The sequence below is a fragment of the Sinocyclocheilus anshuiensis genome, unplaced genomic scaffold (assembly GCF_001515605.1).
Source record: "Sinocyclocheilus anshuiensis isolate Anshui unplaced genomic scaffold, SAMN03320099.WGS_v1.1 scaffold918, whole genome shotgun sequence".
In the NCBI taxonomy this organism is placed as follows: Eukaryota; Metazoa; Chordata; class Actinopteri; order Cypriniformes; family Cyprinidae; genus Sinocyclocheilus; species Sinocyclocheilus anshuiensis.
The window spans coordinates 1,010,205-1,029,442 of NW_015540946.1; the positions used below are offsets into that span (position 1 = coordinate 1,010,205).

The 19,238-nt window shown below is 37.8% G+C and overlaps 1 protein-coding gene across 4 annotated transcripts in view; it reads left to right on the plus strand.

The window, feature by feature from the left end:
• Window positions 1–19,238, plus strand: part of LOC107689790 (latent-transforming growth factor beta-binding protein 1-like) — an 89,042-nt gene that overhangs the window by 34,396 nt on the left and 35,408 nt on the right. For all 4 annotated transcript variants that reach the window (XM_016487940.1, XM_016487942.1, XM_016487943.1 and 1 more), the window contains exons 5-9: window positions 3,235–3,402; window positions 9,704–9,907; window positions 11,435–11,694; window positions 12,608–12,710; window positions 15,545–15,604. In XM_016487940.1, coding sequence (XP_016343426.1) covers window positions 3,235–3,402; window positions 9,704–9,907; window positions 11,435–11,694; window positions 12,608–12,710; window positions 15,545–15,604 — 795 coding nt within the window. The remainder of the gene's footprint in view (window positions 1–3,234; window positions 3,403–9,703; window positions 9,908–11,434; window positions 11,695–12,607; window positions 12,711–15,544; window positions 15,605–19,238) is intronic.

Consider the following 19,238-nt stretch of genomic DNA (forward strand, 5'->3'; position numbering starts at 1 on the left):
GCAACATTAGCTCATGTTCAGGTAGGGGACTGAAATCCTAGCATCAAAACTTAGGTTAGGTTTTATAATTAGTTTTATATAAAAACAAAACAAGTATGTGGTATTTCCTATTGTAATTTAAATTTTCCAACTAAATGTGTGTGTGTGGTTAATGGTAGATGTAGCAGACTGATTAGTTTCTGAATGTCTTAGGCGTCTGGCACCCGGTGAGGTCTGTCCCACACGAGAGACGGCCTGTCAGCAGCCCTCTGTGTGTCTCTCTGTGTGTGTGTGTGTGTGTGTGTGTGTGTGTGTGTGTGTGTGTGTGGTGCTCTGGTAAAGCCATTCGTCTCTTGTCGTCTACTTCTTACTGTTACTATATACTTAGTGTGGCTTCCTCAATTTACTTTCCTCTCTCACTTCATAACCTCATAACAGCTGTAGGTGTGTGTTAGCATCATCAGTAGCTACAGTAACTGATGTCTATTTTGTCTGCGGAGACTTTGTTTGATCTTTGAGAAAAGGCTACATGTTATCTTCTGGTGGATTTGCTTTAGATAACAGAGCATTATGATACAGATGTTAATGACTTACTACTACATCCGCTTGATTCTAAATTGAACTAAATCTAAAAAACAACAATCACACTAATTCAAATTAACTTCAAATTTCACTCTGTTCCTCACACAAAGCTATGATATAACACACAAACTGTATGGATGGTCTGCACAAACCGTTTGGACTACTTTTGTAAAACTATTTATGGTATAAGCCTTTTTTTAATGTTGTTATGTTCCACAGAAGAAAGTCATGAAGTCATGGGAAAGCCATGATGTCTAATTCTTCTTCTTCTTCTTTTTTTTTTTTGTAATTCATAATATTTTTTGGTGAAATAATCCTTTAACAAGATGACATTTTTAATGGAGCGATTGAGGATGAATGATAGTGTAAGGGTCAGGAATAGAGGCAAAGAAACAACAGAAACAGGAAGCAGACAGAAAAACAGGCAGGTAATCAAGATGCCTGACTGGAATATATTTAGTGAGACAGTGATGCCAAGAGTTTACCAGACTGTAATTTAAATAACATTCTCACTAATACAATGAATTAATTAACTAGGCAAGGAGAGGAGAATGTTGGTAGATTCCTTTCCACATAGTTTTGCAGGTGGAAATGACATTTGAAATTAAAGGATTTAGGCTATTTTAGGAAATTTGTTTTCCCTGAATTTTTCAGACAGAGGTGTGAAAGTCTAGTTATGCTGGTAAGAGATGAAGCTGCTTAAAGGTGGGGTAATCGATTTCTGGTAGCCAATGTTGACATTTGAAATCACCAAAACAAACACGCCCCTACCCCAAAAGGGTCTCGTCCCTATTTTGATAGCTCGACCCCACACATACGTACGCAACACAGGCAACGATTAGTTCTGTGAAACAAAGCAAAACCAATGTTACACTGTGTCTACACCGGACGCGAGTGGCACAGCGCGACAAAATACTATAGAACTCATAATCAGTGATGCTGTCTAAACCATAGATATATATACATATCTATGGTCGACACTGGATGCGGCACGACACGACAAATCCCCGACAGAAAACTGCTGCTGCGTTCTATTTGAGGTATTGACACAAATTTCAAATGATTTTCAACGGTCGCTTTGTCACGTCCAGTGTACTAGACAGACTTTAGCTGTTGCGGCGCAGACAGTTTATTATCCGCCATCTCTATCTTTCTGTCCATCGGCTCGGATAATGTCCGTCCTGTGCACTGAACTCTCTCTCCTCCACATCATGAGTAGACATGCCCCTTACTGCTGATTGGCTACAAGTTTGTTTTGCTATTCGGCCCGAATCAGTTTTCTAAAGCGTTTTTGAAAAATCACTTACCCCACCTTTAAGAGAGACAAAGAGGTTGGAACTGGACTTCAACTAACAACAATTTGATAATCAATTAATCTGAAAAAAAATTTTTTTCTTTAATTTGATGTTTTGCATCTAGCCAAAACTATCAATTAAAAACTATTGATTAAACTATACACTTTTCCTAGTTAATAATATTAAAGGACACATCGGATGCCCATTTTCCACAAGTTGGTATGATTATTTAGGGTCCTCATGAAATGTCTGCAACACACTTTGGTTAAAAATCCTCAATGGTTGTGTAAAACAACATCTTTATACCTTATCAAAAACAGCTCTATTCATAGTGACCTGTTTCGGTGCATGTCTCTTTAAATGATAATGAGTTACTGCTCACCCCATCCCTCTCTTCCATTTTTCGTGTATTCGGTGGCACGTTACCATCCATGCGTCCTCAGTGGCTCTGTTGTCGGGAGAAAATTAAGACTCTTATGTTCACTTTTACATCCAACTACAAAATATCTGCATTGCTTAAGAGACATTGTTGTCGCTACAGCTGCTCAAGCGTGGAGTAAATGGCGGATAGTGTTCAACTGGCTGAGGGTGGAGATATGCTAATACGGGACAGTTCGTCAGCGGCCGTGGGCGGGGCCTGAGCAGTATGATGTCATATTGCTCAGAAAATCAAAACGGATTGATAATTGAGACTGTTTAGGTTTTTTGGGGACTAAAAAAAAGAGTGAATGGATTTTTATCATTGTAGGGTGGTTGTGTCCACACATTTATATGCAAACACCATGTAAAAGTGAATTTTGCATCCGATGTCCCCTTTAATATGTTTGATTAGTAGTTGTAGCCTTGGTTAGAAATGAGAGTTAATTGGGAAAAGCCGACATTCCCTCTTTTCGTCTCTGTATAAGGCTTGGAGTTGTGGTCGCTTTGTCCGAATCCTGCAAGAAGAACTGAGTCTGGTCCCAGAGTTGTTTGCTACTGTAGTCTCTCTCTCTCTCTCTCTCTCTTCTCTCTCTTGCTCTTTTGCTTCTATTTTTTTCCCCAGTCACCTCCTCATGTTCCAGAGACTGAGATATTGGACCATAGACAGAGAAAAGGAGGGAATGGACGAAAAAGGAATCAGACAGTCACAGGGGAACATGTACAGGAGACTAAGAAAAGACAAGACAACAGAAAGACTTTTTTCCTTTCTCCAGCCTCTCTCACTCTCGCTCCTCTCTCGTTTCACTTTCTTAAAGCTGAACTCCTGAGCTGTTCTGCCAGACACTGCCTACAAAAGTGAGAGAGAGTCGTTCTGAGTTGTTTATGAAAGCCATGCCATCCAGACTGATGGATTTTTCTCTCTTCTCTCTGTTGATGTCTGTGCTTTGCTGGGCTGCAGTAGGGAACCACACAGGCCGGATCAAGGTGGTCTTCACTCCGACTATCTGCAAGATGACCTGCACTAATGGCCGCTGTCAGAACAGCTGTCAGCAGGGCAACACCACCACTATCATCAGTGAAAATGGGCACGCTACGGACACGCTTACTGCCCCCAACTTCAGAGTCGGTGAGTGGCATCGCCGCCTCTTAATGTATTGTGGGAAAATTGGGAAGTTTTTGTTCATCCAGGTCTTTGTAGAACATCTAATTTTCTAGTTGGCAACTGGACTTTGTTGAATGTATGTGTGTGTGCTTGCTTTTGCTGTATACTGAACGGAGAACATCTGGCCACGGGCCTGTTACATCATGTCCAGCCTTAGACAGGTCTATAATTATGGCTGATGTTTGGATGTGTCTAGTTGCATTTCGGAGGGGAGTTTTCACTTGCCTGGCAGATATTGTGGAAAAGTTTAAGATGCTTTAGACTGTGTCTGAAAAACCTGCATAATTGGACCTCAGTTCCTCTAGGTTTGTTTCCAGCAGTGATATTTCACAATAATGGCTCAGAATGGATCGAGAGCATGTGGTTATGACACAGCAGAACGTCTTCTGCCCTCCGGCTCAGCTGGTTGGTGTTCATTTGCTGCCCAGCTCAGCCTCCTGAATAGAGTTCACACACTTCTTAGTTGCGTAATCTGGTGATTCCCAATCAGGGCTGTTTGGAAAGAATTTGATTTGGCTGTGGTACAGTCTTTGTTACTTTTTTGTTAACTTATTATTAATATTTTCAAAAATTATGATGTATTTGCTCATGGGTAATGTTTTTTACTTGTTGAGCATCTGTCATATATGAATTCCAATATACAATATGCAAATTAATTTAGTTAAACATCCCACCTGATTTTCAAGTAAATTCAGCATTTCTCGCAGAGAAAGTGTGATTGCCCCGGAACTATCAAAACTTATGAAAGACAAGCTTAGGTGTCGTCTTATAGACAGTGGAAGCTACTTGGCGAGCCTTTTTTTTTTACCCACTCAGTTGATGTAAAGTTATTTTTACAATATTTTTTTATATTTTTGTATTGGTATTACTATTAATGCTAAATAATAATATGAATTAATAGGAGCAAACTTCTAGTCAATGGGGCTTTGGGTAGGTGTGCTAGGGGATAACTATCGGCCGATAATTGCTTTGGGATGATTGATCGGCGGTCTCTAAAAAGGCCGATCTCAAAAAAAACGATCTCATTCTCAAGCTGATGACACTGCCGTGAGAAGGTTTGGCACAACATGCAGCGGCACCGTCTCAGTCTCTGTCCAGCATGGGTGAAATAATTATAATGCTGAAGGTGAGGTACTCACCTTCATATTTCTTAATTAAATAACTTATAAAGTAATTTGAAAACCTTGTGTGAGACATCATTTCACAAACAGCGTGAGTGAATCACCGCGCGCGTGCTCTTTCTCTCTCAAAATAAGCAAATGGCTTCAAATCACCACACATCGTGTCTGTCTATAAGCGAGCTGCACGCTGCACAGTTGACACAGGAATTGTCACTTGCACAATCGAGGCAGTGTCACATTGTCACTAAAGTTTATAAATTGCATTACTTTTTAATTCTTGCCAGTGTTTAACCATTCAGCGCTCGCGCGCTTCTCCTGGAGACCGTACGCTCATGCACACTCGCAGCGCACACACATAACGCCAGGTTCACATTACTCCGTTTGCAGTGCGAATGTGGTGCGTATTTTTTCCGCGCTCATGTTAACAGATTAATAAAGCGTGCACACTGCACACGGTTGATGTCCAGCAGTGCGTTCCACGAGCGGTGCGTCTGCAGCAGTGCAGAGATCGTTTCCGCACGAGTCTATTTTTGCTGCCTGCAAGCACTGAATTAAAGTAACAGCGCATTTTTTTACAGTGAATATGAACATGGATTGACACGAAAATGTAGTAATTACACCATAAATGCATAGGATTAAATTCTACTTTGTTTCACAGTCAACACATATGGCTTTTTGGCTAGGTTTAAAGGGAAAGTAAAACAAAGTTCTTTATGAACCGCAGGATTGCTTGTAATAAAGATTTCAATGAAAAAGGAAAGTCAGTAGAGCTGACTCTTTCTGTCAATGGTAAGTTTGTGATAACGTAAGAAAAGTAGTTTAAATGTTTTGCCACTTGCTTGAGCAACTTAATATATAAATCTAGAAGTAAATGCAAAAGTAAAAAGCATTGAATAATGTGTTGCTTATATTTATTGTGTTTAAACATGTCTGTGAAAAATTGTATTACTGTACTGTGTAAAAAAAGAATTGCAGTGCTGAAAAAGCATTTTCAATGACAATGTTTGGAAATGTTATCCAAAATAATTCATAAATGTTGTGTTTATGGTAAACAGCCACAGATCAGTAGCGGACTTCTGTGTGAAAGCTGCTTCCCCTCTCACAAGAGTTACCTAAGAGGTGAATTCCCCCCATTTTCAAAAATGAAATTCAGGCCCTGAATAAATGTCTAAAAATCCTGATTGGAGTATCACTATAAATAGTTATAAATGATAAAAAAGAAGGCTTTAAAAAGATCGGTATCGGTGATCGGCATCGGCAGATACTGCTTTCTGTGATCGGCCTCAAAAATCCTGATCGGAGCACCCCTAGCTTTGGGAGTACAAGACAAAAACAGTTTAGGAAACACTCATCCTGTCTAAGTAAAGTAAAAAAATACATTCACTTCTTGGTCCACTGATCTTTTTGGCCCAATATTGGTGGACGGTAGCAAGTAGTTACTTTGTGACTTGTATTAGTGTCAAGAATGAAGCAATAGACACAATTTATACACATAGTTGTTACATAAGGGTTACTTTCGAATCCAATTACTTTGTGGATGTGGACACAAGGGTAGCATTCAGCTAGGCGTTGTTTTCACCAGTGGGTTTTGTAATCAGTACCCACAAGTTGAGCGGCTGAAATTGTATTCCATATAAGAGGGTCAGGAAAGCTCAGAGGAGTAAGTGTTCAGACAGATAACTCTCAGAATAGGCAGAAGTTGTGCATGGTGCTAAGATGTCATTCTCTCTCTCTCTCTCTCTCTCTCTCTCTCTCTGCAAGCTGTTTGTCTGAATGAGGTGAATGTCTGGAGTGGGTGAGTGTGTGCGGCCTTATAAGGAATACAGAGCATTCTGTCAGCTCTGATCCAGACGCAGCTGGGAGGAGAGATCCCAGGCCGAGCTCCAGCACCGTGGAGAAAGGAGACACACACACACACATTAGAGTTGGATCAATACCAGGATTTTGGCTTCGGTACTCTGAACCAACTTCTTGTACCTTAGTGTTGATGCTAAATCGATACCTTTAACAAAAAATAAACAATATCAGGCAAATGATAAATTAAACGAGAGTTGTCAATAGATTCAGTAATTTGACTGATCTCTTAGCAAATGTGCAATAATTAAATATAACTTTCCCCATACATTACCATTCAAAGGTTTGGGGTCGGTATGATTTTTTAAAATGTTTTTAATTTATTTATTATTTAGTTTATTTCTCTAATGGCAAAGCTGAATTTTCAGCAACTATTATTTCAGTCTTCAGTGTCACATGATCCTTCAGAAATCATTCTAATATGCTGATTTCTGATATGCTTCTCAAGAAACATTTCTTATTATTATCAATGTTGAAAACAGTCATGCTACTTAATATTTTTGTGGGAACGGTAATGTAGTGGTATTCCAGGTGGGCTAATGACATCACAATTACATAAAGCTCTAATGACTTGCTTTTATGTTCTCAATTGTGTGAAACACATTTGCCAGTTTTGAAATGCTTTTAGTGTGTGTGTGTCCTTGAGCATTCTGTGAGAGTTCTGGTCTGAGTGGAAGAGAAGGATATTTTATTTATGTAAGTGTATAAGATATTTTCATCAACATTTACATGCCCTCAGAAAGTCTTGCTAGATTTTTTGATTAGTTGCTGTGTGTGTGTGTGTGTGTGTGTGTGTGTGTGTCTATCAATGTTGAAAACAGTCATGCTACTTAATACTTTTGTGGGAACGGTAATGTAGTGGTATTCCAGGTGGGCTAATGACATCACAATTACATAAAGCTCTAATGACTTGCTTTTATGTTCTCAATTGTGTGAAACACATTTGCCAGTTTTGAAATGCTTTTAGTGTGTGTGTGTCCTTGAGCATTCTGTGAGAGTTCTGGTCTGAGTGGAAGAGAAGGATATTTTATTTATGTAAGTGTATAAGATATTTTCATCAACATTTACATGCCCTCAGAAAGTCTTGCTAGATTTTTTGATTAGTTGCTGTGTGTGTGTGTGTGTGTGTGTGTGTGTGTGTGTGTGTGTGTGTCTTGTGGTAATTTGTAGTTCAGAGTGCTGTTGTCTGAGTATAAACAACTGATCATCATACATCATACATTCAAAAGTATGGGCTGAGTATTTTTTTTTAATTAATACTTTTATTCAGCATTAATTAAGAATTAATACTTATATTACATTTAGATTATGTAATAAAGGAGAAAAAAAATCTAAAGCCCATTGTAGAGTTGTTTTGCACAAGTGTGCAACATAACTTCAGTCATAAATTTAGGAAATATTTTATGTATGTAAAGTATACTGTATTTTGTTGTTTGTTTTCTCTTTGGAGTTTTGACTTCTTTCATTTGCACCTAGTTGGGATTTCATCATGTTTGCTCTAGTCGAGACTGTCCCACCAGGCCTCTCATTAGAGCTGTTCCTGGCAGCTCATCTGAAAGTCAGTGTGTTTGCTTATGTGTATGTGTGAGAACCTCTGTAGTTGTCATATTGCTATAGATAAAGCCAGTTATGACAATAAAAATTGCCACATCAGTAATGATCTCATGTACTCATGTATGTATATATATATATATATATATATATATGAATGATATCTTTATTTCAGACTCAAAAAGGTCCATATAAAATAAAAAAGCATACAAAAACAACATACAACATGGATAACAACAACAACAAATAACAAGAAAATAATTTACATCTAATGTCCATATAAGCACTTTCTCCAGTGCCTCCAAAGTGCAGAGGTGTACCTAACAGTACTCTTCTCCAAGATCACAATAATTTCATTTTTAGAGGCCTCAAGTCGCTTTATAAATTTATACACAAAGTTTCTGATAACAGCACATAACATAGGCACCTGATTCTGAACAAAAAGCTGACTGGCACTTGTACACCGAGGGACTTTTAATAAAAGTCGCAATGCATCATTATATGCAACCTGCAACTTGTTAAATTTAGCTTTACTGTAACTGCACCACAAGTGGGCAGTATACAGTGGAGTGCAATAGGCTTTAAACAAAGCTATTTTGACATCATCAGTACACATGCTAAATTTACGAACAAGCATGTTAGCTTGTGCATACAATTTACAATACTGTCTCTGAATGTCATCATCGTCACAAAGGTCACTTCTAATGATGTGACCAAGATATTTGACCTTATTCACCACAGATAACTCCTGTCCAGCCAAATAAAAAGAGGGGAACACGGCCTTACGGTCCTCCTTTGTCCTCACTATTATAACAACACTCTTTTTGATGTTAAACTTTAAATCATATTGCTCACCGTAGTCAGAGCAGACTCTAAGCAACTGTTGCAGCCCAGCAGAGTAAGGTGACATTACAACTAGGTCATCTGCATACAGTAGATGGTTCAAAAGTCTTTCTCCCCTTTCTCCCACAGTCTTACAATTTTTAAGTCACTGAGTAAGATCATCCATATAAAGGTTATTTATATATATTATATATATATATATACTTTTAATTAGTATTTTTAATGAGTATTTAGTGTGATGAGTTCATGATGGTTAAATATATTATGTGGCTTTTGGTTTGGGAACGTTTTTAAAGAGTATCACGACAGGAGAATAAAATTCACCTCATTTAAATGTTTGAAATAATGTCCTATACCACAACACAAACATATTTCCGTAAAATATCAAGCCCCAAAACGTTTATTTACCTCAGCTGTGGGATAATTAAATCCATTTAGCATTTTGCTAGTATTATTACTTAGCCAAATGTGATCTAAAAGCTCAACTGAGATTTTAAGCAGTGTGAAAAATGTCTAAAAGTGAGCAAGGCAGAGAGAAAGTCGAAGATGTTTAACGGCAGAATTGTCCTTCACCGTAATGTGTCACATAAAACTCTCATTACATGCCACCACAAAAGTTCCTAAACAGATTTTCTGTGAAGCATTTAAGCACACACACACACACACACACACACACACACACACAATAGCCCACAAGCAAACACTTGCTCAAACACAGGACAAAACTAAAGTTTGTTGATAATTTTGTTGGTTCATCTGTGTATATGTTTGTCAGTCTCTTAAATGTGATGGGTCTCTGAACAGGAATTTGTCACTAAACTAAACATTGAAAAATGTCACTCGATATGCCTGTGATTAACCACACTGTGCTCTGCTTGTGTGTGTGTGTGTTTTAGTTGTTTGCCATTTGCCCTGCATGAATGGAGGAAAATGCAGTGCTCGGGACAAGTGCCAGTGCCTACCTAACTTTACTGGAAAATTCTGCCAAATGGCGAATCCCAACGGTCACCAGGGGCAACATGCTGTCGTAAACGGACAGAAGACACACGTCCACTCAACGCACACATTACCCCTCACCTACGGCACTGAACAAAACCAGGGTAACACTTTTATTTCTGTGTTTTTACCTGTATTTAGAATCTGTCTGAATCTTGTTATTCAGAAATACATGGCTTTGCTGTTATTAAAGGAATAACCAGGGTTCAGAATTACCACAAAAATAAATTTTAATTTGTCCTTTGTTTTCTTAAAATAAATAAATAAATAAATAAATAAATAAAGCCTGGGTTACAGCGAGACACTTATAATGGAAGTCAATGGGGCTGATCCATAAACATTTTAAAACTCAGTATAGCTACAATATGTAAACAATATGTGTTAGCTTGATTTTATTGTATTTTTATACAATTTCAATTTATTGGATTTTAATAAAATTACAAACCTCAGTGCACAATTTGCCACACCACAAACTGTCAAACACATCTTACCAGCAAACATACACTCGTTTTCATCCTTCTCTCCACTCTCTGAGGCAGAAGTCTCTAAACTCATCCGCCGAAAAAAACACATCACACCTCTGTTCATCAATTTGCACTGGCTACCAGTAGCTGCTCGCATTAAATTCAAGGCATTAATGTTTGCCTACAAAACCACCACTGGCTCTGCACCCATTTACCTAAATTCATTACTTCAGAGTTATGTGCCCTCTAGAAGCTTGCGTTCTGCAAGTGAACGACGTATTATTGTGCCATCTCAAAGAGGCACAAAATCGCTTTCACAGACTTTTTCATTAACTGTTCCCTCCTGGTGGAATGACCTGCCCAAATCAATCCGAGCAGCTGAGTCCTTAACCATCTTCAAGAAACGACTAAAAACACATCTGTTCCATCTTTATTTGACCCTCTAACTCTAACACGTTCTATTCTATTTTAATTCTACTTTATCTATATTTATCTTTTTATTTTAATTTTTTTATTCTTTATTTAAAAAAAAACAAAACAAAACTAGCTTTCTATTTTTTCTATTCTATCTACTTGTTTTTCTTTGTTTGTGTGTGTGTGTATAATATATACACCTTGCTACGTGTACTGCATTAGGCTAACCGAGACTTGTCATTTGCACTTATATATTGTTGCTCTTTTGTTAGTTTTGACTGCTTTTATTGTCCTCATTTGTAAGTCGCTTTGGATAAAAGCGTCTGCTAAATGACTAAATGTAAATGTAAATATTGTGGAAAAATTGCTTACTAACTGATTCATTGTAAAATAATATTCAGTTTTACAACTTCATTGCCATTACAACACAATGCCATAAACCCTAAAACTCTAAAATGAAATGATTTAAACAGCTCAAGTCATGCACAATTTTTAACAGAATAATTAATGCAAGTACTTTTATAAAATTATCACATTTTGCTGCTTTTAAGTCTGCCAGAAATTGTCCCCATTCACTTGTACTTGGCTCAATGTTATCTCAATTTTTGCTCCTTTTTTAGAGAAGGGCTGAATCAAAATAATTTTTTTCTGGTATTTAACATTACACCACCAATTCTGTTGACTGAGCTTAACTTTGTACTGAAACCATATGAACTTGTAGTGAATCCCCCTTAAAGAGTTACATTTCTGTAGGTTTGGTGAATGTCCATGTGAAGCATCCCCCAGAAGCCTCTGTCCAGATCCATCAGGTGTCTCCGGTGGACAGTAATGGGCAGGTGAAGAACACACACTCCAGCCACTCCTTCACCTACCACAGCAGCAGCCAGAGCATCCAACACGGTCATACTCACAGCGGCGTCATTTACCCCAACCAGCAAACATACCCCCAGTACCAGCCGGTGACATCCAAGAGCCAGTTGGGACGCTGCTTCCAGGAGACTGCTGGAATGCAGGTCAGAGAAACAATGAGTGTTTGTGTGCCTTAAACTCATATATAAAGCTTTTATGTGAGGAAGATGTCTTGTGTATCTATGTGTTTTTGTCCATACAATGATAGTCTGTGGGTTCCAGTGTTATTTTGGACCCTCTTGAATTTTATTGTATGGACAAACACAGTCTTCAAAATATCTTCTGTAGCTTTACTTTTCTGTTCATCTCTGTCTCCATCTCTCTTACCATTGCTGTGAGCTGTGAATCATCCACTATTACTCTGTCTCTCACTTGTAATGTCTTTTAAACTAACTCATTTTCAGCTATCATTGGATGATCAAGAAGTAGAGCAAAAGACAAAATTAATAGTGAGATTAGACTCCCACCAGAACATTGTGGTGCTCAAGGGAACATCTGTCTCTCAAGAAGAGCACTGCAGATGAAATACAAAAGAATGATTCTCAAAAGAATTTTGACTCAATAACTGCCTTCAGTATAAAAGAACATCCAGTTGTCTTCTTCACCTATAGCTGTTAGTCTATCAAGTTATTTTTTTAAGTTCACCTCAGTCTTGTTTGTTTACTCTAATCGTAAAGTGTCGTGACTGTTTTGCAACCATTCAGACATAATTTCTGACTTTGTCTTTTTATGTCAGCAGAGAGGAAGGTGTTATCAGGTTGAGTTGTGTATCATTGCCGTCTCACAGATAATTGTTCATTTCGTGCCTGGTTCAGCAAATTAGATTCAGTCAGGGGAGAGATATCAGAGTGTTGATCAGAAAGAACAGGCATCAAGAGTTGTGTGTGAGCAGAATTATGTGTGTGTGTGTGTGTGTGTGTTGTGAACGGTCTAGATGAGTATCTCTCTTTTTTTCTCTCTCATTCTTTATTTCTTTCATTAATTTACTGGATGTGATTGTGTTTTATTGTGTTGTAGTGTGGGAAAGCTCTGCCTGGCCTGTCTAAACAAGATGCCTGTTGTGGGACGGTGGGCACATCATGGGGATTCCACAAATGCCAAAAATGCCCCAAGAAAACATGTAAGCTACTGTCTCACTCTAACAAACAAAATGTCCGGCACACAGACAATTATCTGCCTTATTTTTACAAACAAAGACGCCAGTCAGACAATCATCTACCTCGCTTTCACAAACAAAAACACCCATCCCTCACACATAAATTGGTCTCGAGGCCCGGGTATGCTACTTTTTTTCTTGTTTCCTGCTCCTTCTAGCACAATTGATTGACAGTCTAGCACAATTGAGCCCTTCAAATATACTTTATTGATCCTGAGTGTGGATAGACACATTCTGCATGTTTTTGGGTCGTTATTTTTGAATGGTCAAATAACTTGCGTATGCAGACAAAAATCGGGCTGTGCACGAACATCCTTGAACCAAAGCGGAATGTGGACAACAGAAGTATACTTTCCACTTCACTTTTACACAGACAAACATCTGTCTCATTTTCATGAACAAAAATATGTCTCACCCTCAAAGACAAAAACAACTCTCTTCTTCATGCTGAAAATCATCTACCTCATTTTTATGAGTAAAACCACCTTTCTCACCCTCACACAATCATTCGTCTGTCTCTTTCTTTCAAACATCTGTTTTACTTTACCACACACAAACATCTGTCTCACCCTCACACACAAACTCAAGCATATGTCTTAAATTTTCACTTTTAGTCTGTTAATTGAAAGACCAGGATGATTGAAACAAACTAGTGTATGTTCAGAGTGAGACACACCATTAAACATCAGTATGTCTGGGCCTCATTTGAGATGAAACACTTGCAGTATGATTGTGCATAGTATTCCACAGTAGTGCGGTCCGAAAAGAGCGGGAAAGCAGTGATTCATCAAGAGGCCTAGGCTTGATTCCTCACTAACTAAAAGAGACTATGAGGAGTTCTCTTGAAAACCATTTGATGTCAAACCTCCAAGTGGCTGTGACTCAACAGACACATGGTCCTAATATCACAGCGAGAACAAGAGGGAAGGGATGCATTCCACAGAGAAAAGGCAAGTGCGTAATGAGTGGGCAAATGAAAGAGAAAGCTGTAAAGTATTTGGTTACACGCGCCGTGTTGAACTTACTGACATGCTGACTCACCTGGCACACACTCCAGCTTTAGTAATGGTCCCTCACACACACATTTACTCATACAGTCGTGATTCCTCTATGCTTAGTCACTTCTCAGAAGTCCCTACAGAAAACTGTTAGCGTACCACCGCTCTTGCTCTCTTTCTCTTCGCGGTATGTCCGTAGATGTTTCTGAAATTTTCTGCCCATATATGGGAGTCCCTGCATTCTGTGCATTCTCAGACATAACTCTGATTTAAACCTTATGGACATCACCAAAACAAACGTTCGTGAGTGTCTAAAATATTTAAGGATTGTTGTTTCAATCTTCAAATGCCAATTCAAATGTTATTCCTTATTCATCTTACACTTTTTCTTTTCTTTTCATTTTATGTAAATGTTTACTCCATTTTGGAGGCACAGCGATTCAATATAGCCATGAGAGGTGTGAAGTTGATGTGACATTACCGCTGTCTCTGAGGTCTGTTCGCAGCAGCTGTAGGCGAGCACTTACTAGGACATCAGCTGGCACTGAACGGAAATAGAAGTCCATGGCAGTAACTGAACACAAGTGTTGGGGTAATGAAGATGTAAACAAGTCTGGAGTTCAGCCCCCTTTCTTTCTGAAGCAGGCTCAAAATATGACCCCTGGAAGTGCCGATGCCATTCTGTTCTCTTCCAAATGAGTCATTCTGTCTCACTCTCTCTGTTCTATTTATGTAATTTATTACGGTCATTATCCATGAGAATGAGAGGGAAGTAAACCCTGTTCCTGTTACGAGTTCCCAGTCGCAAGGCCTCCCCTCAGACAAACCACTACAGAACTCTGTACAGTGTTTTTGCTTGCATCTTATCTTTTTTTAATCTATGAGCTCAGAGACAATGGTGTGTTTAACAACACACTATATAGAGTGATTAATGATATGTGTGTGGATGTTTTAGTGCAGAATAGTGCTCACTCTGAATCCTGAGTGATTTGCTCCCCTTTATTTCCTGCTAGTTTCCTGTGTGAATTGATTTAAGAAATTAAGAAAGAAATTATGAAATGAAAACTTTTACTGAGCAAGGATGCATTAAATTGTACGATTTCTAAATGGTTCTTTTAAACTTTCAATTCATCAAAGAATACTGACAAAGATGCACAAATGTTTTCAACAATGATGATAATAAGAAATGTTTCTTGAGCACCAAGTCAGCATATTAAATGATTTCTGAAGGATGATTAATGGCTGCTTAAAATTCAGCTTTTCCATCACAGGAATAAATTATTATTATTATTTTTAAATATATTAAAATAGAAAACAGCCATTTTAAATTGTAGTAATATTTCACAATATTACTGTAATTAAATGAGGCCTTGGTGAGCATAAGAGACTTCTTTGAAAAACAAACAAACAAAAGAATCGTACCCATCCCAAACTTAGGTAATTTAATGGTAGGTTATTTATTTATTATTTTTATATGTATGTGTTTAGGTATGTATGTATGTACTGTTTGAACTCATACAAAATATTAATTATTATGGATTCACAGAAACTGTGGTATTTTGGAACATATGCTGGTTATCATAATAAATTATTGTAATACTTACAGTGGACTTAAAGCTATTTTAGTTACAAATTTTGGTAAGACTGGATTTTACGTGTTCTAACTACACCAAAGGTTTTCTTAAATTTGCTGTAGGAGAATGTTTGTCTTTAGAGCTGTATCTAAATGTGCTGTTTTTTCCCTCCATCTCCTCTCTCTCTCTCTCTCTCTCTCTCTCTCTCTCTCTCTTTCCTCCGTAGCGATTCCTTTGATTGAATGTCCTCTAGGCTATAAGAGGCTGAATGCCACTCGCTGTATCGGTAAGAGCCACGGCTTGTTTCTGCTTGTATCTGCTTGTCATGCATGCATGTGTTTATCTTGTTTTTTTGTTTTTGCAGTGGATGTGTGTATGTTTGTTATTCTACATTTTTTGTGTGTTTGTGTAGTTATGCATCGATTGTGATGATTTTGATAAGATGCATAAGTGTATGTATCATTGTCACGTACTCTATATAATTCAATTCGCCCCCACTGGCCTCTGCATGTCACAACTGGCGACATACACCATGTACAGGTGCATCTCAATAAATTAGAATGTCGTGGAAAAGTTTCAGTAATTCAACTCAAATTGTGAAACTTGTGTATTAAATAAATTCAATGCACACAGACTGAAGTAGTTTAAGTCTTTGGTTCTTTATAAATGAACTTTTCCACGACATTCTAATTTATTGAGATGCACCTGTACTGTTCCTTTTATTAAACTGCCATTTTAAAACAGTGTCCCAGATCTATCACAGAGAAGACTTTCTTTCAGTGTTATGTGGAGAGACAGATGACATCTTTGGTAGATCTTTCTAATCTATGTTGAAGTTGAATGTAATAGCAGGAGATCCAACACATCAGGGCCAGCAGCCAGAAAGACTGCAGGGCTTTTCCTCAGCCTGAGAATCAAACTAAAGTAAAGCTCATGCTGTCATGTATTGTTAATGTATGCCTTGGCCAAGTAAACTCTAGTTTAGCATGCTAATAATACTTAGTTTTAAAGACAAATGTGGGATGGGGGCACCTAGATTGTTTAAATGCAAAGCTCAGTATAACAAGCCCAGTATTTTTGTTATTAACTATAAAATTCCTAAAGCATCTCTTAATTTCACAACTATTCAAAAGTTTGGGGTTGGTAAGATTTTTAAATCTTGAAAGAAGTGTCTTACAGTCACCAAGGGTGTATTTATTTGATAAAAATTTCAGTAAAAAGTGATTATCATGAATAAAAATACCTCTTTTTTTATTTGATTATATTTTAAAATATAATTTATTTCTGAAATGTAAAACCTAAATTTTCAGCAGCCATTACTCTAGTCTTCAGTGTCACATGATCCTTCAGAAATCATTCTAATATGCTGATTATGTGCTCAAGAAAGATTTAGTATTATCAGTGTTGAAAAGAGTTGTGCTGCTTTGTTTTTCAGGATTCTTTGATGAATAGAAAGCTTACAGCAAAAGAACAGCATTTATTTGAAACAGAAATGTTTTATAACATTATACATATCTTTACTGCCACTTTTGATCAGTTTCATGCATCCTTACTGAATAAAAGTATTAATTTCTGTAAAACAAATCGTAATGACCCCAAACTTTTTAATGTCAATGTATGTTTTTTTTTTGTGTGTATTTTTCATTGTGGTCTATGTATCCATATTATTCTATATTAAGGCTTTGCATCCTTTGGTACCTATTTGTCTTTCTGTCTCTATTTCTCCACACACCTCCAGCCAAACATATCTGCTGTTAGCAGCCACCAACAGCCACCACAGTCTGCCAAACCCAGAGCTGAACTGCAGCTAAAAGTGAAGCAGGCTGTGTTAGGGGGAAGTGCCCAGCGTGTGTCCTGGCCACAGGCGCTCTGGGTCAGGAGAGACAGGAGTTTGGAGGCTGGTAGATCTGGGCAACTTTGAGACATACTTAAGTGCAATTAATTAAGAAAAAACCCTGTTACTTGATCAAAAAAGAAATGCATAAAAATAATAACAATAAGTTACTTAGTCTCAAGTAAACTATCAAATAAGCCAAATATAGTTATTTATTATTATTTTTTGTTTATGGTCTGCAAAAGCAGAGTTGCTGGTCATGTGATCATTATGGGTGCCATGTTAAGATCACTACAGAACACTACATTTCTCAAAAGTAGCCTACCATTTAACTTTGTAGGTCTAGCGCTCCTTTAATTTCTTCACAGCATTAGCATGAGGAGGCGTGAGGAGGACATACCCTAGATAGATTTGATGATTAAAATGTATCTCAGATTTAATGAACAGACCTCAAAGCACTAAGGGGTTTACTTTACCTCCATATCTTAATGAAAATTTCAGCATGGGCTGTTCTCTGAGGCTAGTTTACAACACTTCTTTAGCGATCAGAGTGCCGTTAAGTTTGAACTTAATCACTGTCCTGATAACACGGCCTGAGGGTCCCACTAAACCTTTGACACTTTCCTGCGTCAGGCCAGAGCTTTTACTGCGTAAGTGGATGTATCTCTTGGGGTTTGGTTGTTCTGCCAGGCTCTGATGCTCCCGCTTCTCTCTTCCTGTCATTAGTCATGTTGCTGTCCTCATTGGCAGGTTTATGCTTTCATAAACATGTCTGACAGAGAATAATCAGCCTTGTCTCCATAGTTTTTAGTTATTGAACTTTTGTTCATGATACTTTTAACTGTTTCTTATTATTTTCACTTTATTATCTTTTTTCTGTATAAATTATTTTGTATATTATCTTTTCCCCTTAAAACTTCTTTAGGAATCTGTCACCATGCAGATTTGCAGGGCATTGGGTGTATTTTGTATAGAAACATGGATTTTTCTTGTGTAATGGAGACACGATGGCTTTGAGTGACAGCTCCTCTGGGCCAGTCTGTGTTCTGGTGCAGATGTTTGGATGCTTGAGGGATTGAGTGTATGCCTTCTCTCCATGAGCATCACTGTCATCATATGAACACATTAGCATTGCATTAGGAAATGTGTTGGATCTGTGTCCCAATCTAAGTGACTGGGAATGATGACTGCCCACGCCCTTAACTCGCACTCAATGGCCTCTTAGAAGGGTATTAGTGTGCTCTGCTGTGCTGTGTGTGTTTGTGTGTGTTTGTGTGTGTGTGTGTGTGTGTGTGTGTTCCTTTTCTGACTGTTTCTTACAGAGATGGTGGATCACACCATTTGGGTTTACATTAGCACAAATAAAGCTATGAAAAAAATCTAATGCATGCTTTGTGTCTGTGCATGCACATATATCTGAAAAAAAGTAATTTCATATATTAGTGTTTTTGTCTTGTTTAAAAAAAGAAACATCTTTTAAAAAAAGAAGAAAAAAAGATACATTTACTTGAGGCAAAATTGCATAATATATTAAAACATGTTTTCAGAGAATCTGGAAATTAGGTTTATTTTTCCAGCCCCATTGGCAAATATTTTTTTCTTGTTTTAAGCATTAATCTAATATTTAGTTTTTTTAGATTTACGCTTTAAAGGGGTCATATGACGTTGCTAAAAAAGAACATTATTTTGTGTATTTGTTGTATTGAAATGTGCTTATGTGGTTTAAGGTTCAAAAAACACATTATTTTCCACTTACTGTACATTATTGTTTCTCCTCTGTGCCCCGCCTTTCTGAAACGCGTCGATTTTTACAAAGCTCATAGTTGTGACCTCTTTTGGAAGGCCAAACAAAGTAGTTTCGCTTTCAGAAGGAAACACAGCGTCTCCACGACATGGTGGCAGCGGTAACAATACTACAGCGAGAATCAAAGTTACGCCTTCTTTCTTTGCGTATACATTTATGCATTAAGGCGGTGTTATGCAAATCTTCCCACACAGTGATGTAGACATGTGGGGGCATGTTTAAACGAGGCGTATTAGGAGGGCGTGAATGAGTCCTAACTTTTATAAAGAATATCTCTTTGGT